Raw genomic sequence first — 4065 nt, 5'->3', positions numbered from 1 at the left:
GATATTGCATTTCAAATGTGTACTGCATGATACTGTACACTTTGCTTTCACCACCCAACTGCAGCACCATGCATAGTGTAGTAATAATCAAGGCAAAAGGTTCAACTAGTCACAATAGTCTACATAGCATTTTCCACCATGTAGCATGCACTTCAGGAAAAGGGTAGCGAATTTGGACACAGAAACCATCTGTAGACTAGGTTATGTAGCCTTTGGCTGAGGTATTGTGTATGTAAGTATGAACTATTTAAGGCTGGTATGGCAGGGGGTGTGGGGGATGGGCTCTGGCTCAAGATGACCCTGGCAGAGATGACCTATGTAAGACACCATAACTTCCATTTATGGCATGACAGTTATGTAATAGCATTATGACTGAGATTAACACAAATAATTAACGAACATGAATGAAGCATGCATTATCATTCACAGTTGTGATAAATATTTGCTCTATGTAGATGATTAACCTTTATGGTTTCTTTACATGTGGTTTGTTAGTGAATACTGACCTCTGTTGGATGATTAAAATAAGTACAACAACAAAGATATAAAGTAACACGAAGAATTTCAAATGGAACAGGTTGAACACACATTGAATACGACAAGAATAAAACTGGAATATTCTTTAATAATTTCGTTCATGTTTTTCTTCCAGACAGTATCTTAAGCGGTTTAGGTAGATGTGAATTTGGAGGCAAATAATAATAAGAAAAGGTATGTGGGATTTAAATATTTGGATTTGCTGAAGCAAGCCCACTAGCTAATTATCTTGTAAATCAATGTAAAGTCTACATAGTTTCTGTTTTTCCATGCACTTAAAATGTCAGTTCGTGGAGGGCAAGAGGGATGGCGCTACCTCTCAAAACAATCACTCTCTCCACAGAAATCAGCGGCGAGAACTCGACGGTGCATTTCTGGATGTCTTTCAGCATCTCCCAAAACAGTGGCTAGGTTGCTAACTTTAAAGCTCCCTAACTATGAGCCGCAAAAGAAACCACAGTTACACTGAAACAAGTCTTTCTCCCGACCCTCAAAACACTTTGATGGAGACGCCAGGGCCTGCTGCGCGAGTCGACGATGATTTTATGGAATTCGAGCCCGACGAGGAGCTGCTGTGCTCGGTGAGCGACATCACTGAACACCTTGGGAGAAACATCACTGTGGTGCTTGAGACGGCGTTGTCCGAAATCAGAAAAATGGTCAGCGTACGTATTCGTGTGCTGAAAATTGAACTTCGGGAGAAAACGGACGAGATAGACGTTCTAAAAGCGAGGTTAGAGTCAGTGCAAAGGGACGGTAGGGACCCATACCCCGGCGCGATGACCACCGAAGCTTTATCTGCCTTCAGGAAATCAGATTTCCACTCGGGTAATAAGCACAACAACAATGACGCCAAGAAAGCCAAACCAGCTATGCCTGGAGTAAAGAAAGAGAATATCAATGCTATCTGTGACTATCTTATGAAGGATAAGAATTCACGGGGTGGTGCTGAAATGGATAGCGACCCGAGCAATCCTCCGTCAGGTAGCGAGAGGGACACTCGTCACGATCCGCAGCCGCACTCTCTCAACCTGTGGCCAGACAGTGGCGCGGGGCCTGGTGATGGGGAGTCAGACTCGGCCACTGATGACATATTCAGCATGCTCCCGTCGGGCAGCAAACGGATCTACGACTACGAATGGATGACTGGGGTGGAGTACACCTCGGATTTAAAAGGTAGGAGTGTGTGTGTGAACCAGTGTAGGTAATATATAATGTTAGTTTAAACTGTTTATCTAAAAAGGGGCACCTTCCTAAGTGCACCTGTCTAAATTATGTGTTTTTTCAGGAATGAGGGAGCCGAAATGTGAAAGTGCCACAACAGGAGATGAAGCTGAGGAGGATGAGGAAGAAGAAGACGATTTAAAGGAAGAAAGAGATGTTTTGGAGCAGCCATCTGCTCCTATTGACCATGTACAGACTCCTGAGTTTCCCCTGGACCCACAAGGCTCGCCAGGACAGGGCAGCAGCCCCCTGGAAGATCATGTGGATCGGCTAGAGCCAGGTGAGTGAGAGGATAGTGGATATCTTAGTCGGGATGCCTAAACATTCATACTATGTTACAGTTCAATTACTGTTGTCTACCATTCTATATCTTCCTCACTTTTTTTGCACCATGCAGTTTGATTTACATTGTGCTGACTGCATTTCTCCCTCTCCTTACGACTACTGCCTCAGGTCCGTGAGCATGCTGGCAGCACACTGATTGGAATATTTTCCAAAACCATTCATTTTTGTATACCCTTTTGTCCTCAGGTCCACCGTACTCTGCCCACACCTACCTCTGCCCGCTCTGTGGAACCTTCTGCCCTGACTCCTTGTTCCTGGAGGAGCACCTCAAACTGATACACAGTGACAGCACCACTGCCCAGGCACTGCAGTCCACCTCCACTGCTCCCCTTGCGCTCGGGGAGGGTAGCAGTGACAGCAGGAGAGGTATAGGGGAGCATGAGGGTGCAAGTGTGGGGGCAAGTATGGGGATGGGAGGGTTAGGAATAGGTAGAGGTGGGGGCACCAGGGAAAAGAAAGTAGAGGGTGGCTACGAGTGCGGCGACTGTGGGCGCCATTTTAACTACCTTGGCAACCTGCGCCAGCATCAGCGCATCCATACAGGTGAGAAACCCTTCATCTGCCCTGAGTGCGGGGAAAGGTTCCGCCATGCTGCCCGCCTCAAGAGCCACCGGCTGGGCCACAGCGGCGCCCAGAGCCCCTTCCCCTGTCCTCAGTGTGGGAAGGGATTTCCCGTACTCTCCGGCCTGAAGAGACACCAGCGGGTCCACACAGGTGAAAGCCCCTACGCCTGCCCACAGTGCGGCCGGCGCTTCAAAGAGCTGGGCAACCTTTACACACATCAGAGGATCCACAGCGGTGCCACTCCTTACTGCTGCGAGCAGTGTGGCCGCAGCTTCCGCCACCTGGGCACCTACAAGAGCCATCGCTGCACCCCGACACAGTGACACCATTGCCCTCTAGCCACAGGAGTCTCATGCTATGGTGTGTCTGAGACAGGGACAGTGTCTTAAAACAGCCCCACATAGACTCAAGAGGGAAGGGGACTGTGCTAGAATGAAAAGAGGTCACAGTACACCCTGAAGGGGGCGGATTAAAATGATGCCCTGCTCCAATACTTCAAAAATGCAGCCTTCTCTCCCTTCCTTCCTTGATATGATCACTCACTCAACATGATCAGAGTGAGGAAAACAAACTCAATCTGATTATTTCTAGGAGGGGAGGATGGAAGGATGAATTTTCAAAGTGTTTTAATAACACCATGCTTATGGACTCACTAACAGAGCAGTGGACCACTGCTGCCACCGGGTGGACTTACTGTATAACTACACACATGAAGCATCATGGTGGCGCTGCTGTCTTTGTTTTATCATCACTTACCAGCCTTCTACTCCAGATATGTTGGCATTTTATCATTTTTAATCATTATAATGTAACCTATGATATTACTGACATTATATTCTTGACACTTTTCTACCCCCTTGCATGATGAGGATAACATCATGTGAACAAATTGTTGTGATCTGATATCTGCAAACTGCTCATCCCTGTGTTAACTGACTAATTATTAGAGGTACAAGTCACTAACATCAAAGGTTTAAGAATACATAAATGACAGTTCAACAAAAATGACAATTCCTTGTCTATTCAATCCAGTTGTTAAGCTAAAAGTATCCCCAATATTGTATGTATATGGCTTCTAAACACATAGGGAAGCACCAACTTGTTGAAAGTGTCCAGTAAACAATGAATATATAACACTGTAGATGGGAAATGGAATTCTAATCATTGACAATCTGCATTGTAATAAACATTGATATGTGATATGGGCTGTATTTTTTATTTGATTTGTTTCTATTTATAGAAATATTATTGTGTATGTGTGCTTGTACACATCACCAGCAGACACCAGAGCCTGTTGGGGTATGACATGTTGCCTCCATATAGTTTACCACCCTTCAAACAGGTTTGTTCACCTGGCTCGAAGCACCGGGCTTAGAGCACTAGCTGGCCGAGATA

The 4065-nt window shown here is 45.9% G+C and overlaps 1 protein-coding gene across 1 annotated transcript; it reads left to right on the top strand.

Moving 5' to 3' along the window:
- The first annotated feature begins 942 nt into the window (after window positions 1-942).
- znf16l (zinc finger protein 16 like) lies at window positions 943-3775 on the top strand. The gene is made up of 3 exons (XM_083665718.1): window positions 943-1713; window positions 1826-2041; window positions 2293-3775. The coding sequence occupies exons 1-3, from the start codon at window positions 975-977 to the stop codon at window positions 2991-2993; spliced, it is 1656 nt and encodes a 551-aa protein (XP_083521844.1). The 5' UTR covers window positions 943-974; the 3' UTR covers window positions 2994-3775.
- The last annotated feature ends 290 nt before the right edge of the window (window positions 3776-4065 follow it).

This window comes from Argentina silus, assembly GCF_951799395.1.
Source record: "Argentina silus genome assembly, chromosome: 1".
Classification (NCBI taxonomy): domain Eukaryota; kingdom Metazoa; phylum Chordata; class Actinopteri; order Argentiniformes; family Argentinidae; genus Argentina; species Argentina silus.
The sequence above is the reverse complement of the archived record's forward strand: the minus strand, read 5'-3'. Positions and strand labels throughout refer to the sequence as shown.

Bases quoted from the DNA above. Each gene is read 5' to 3' on its own strand.
- znf16l (XM_083665718.1), top strand. From the start codon at position 975: ATGAGCCGCAAAAGAAACCACAGTTACACTGAAACAAGTCTTTCTCCC. The intron at 1,714-1,825 runs GTAGGAGTGTGT...GTGTTTTTTCAG, and splicing joins GTACACCTCGGATTTAAAAG to GAATGAGGGAGCCGAAATGT. The intron at 2,042-2,292 runs GTGAGTGAGAGG...TTTTGTCCTCAG, and splicing joins TGTGGATCGGCTAGAGCCAG to GTCCACCGTACTCTGCCCAC.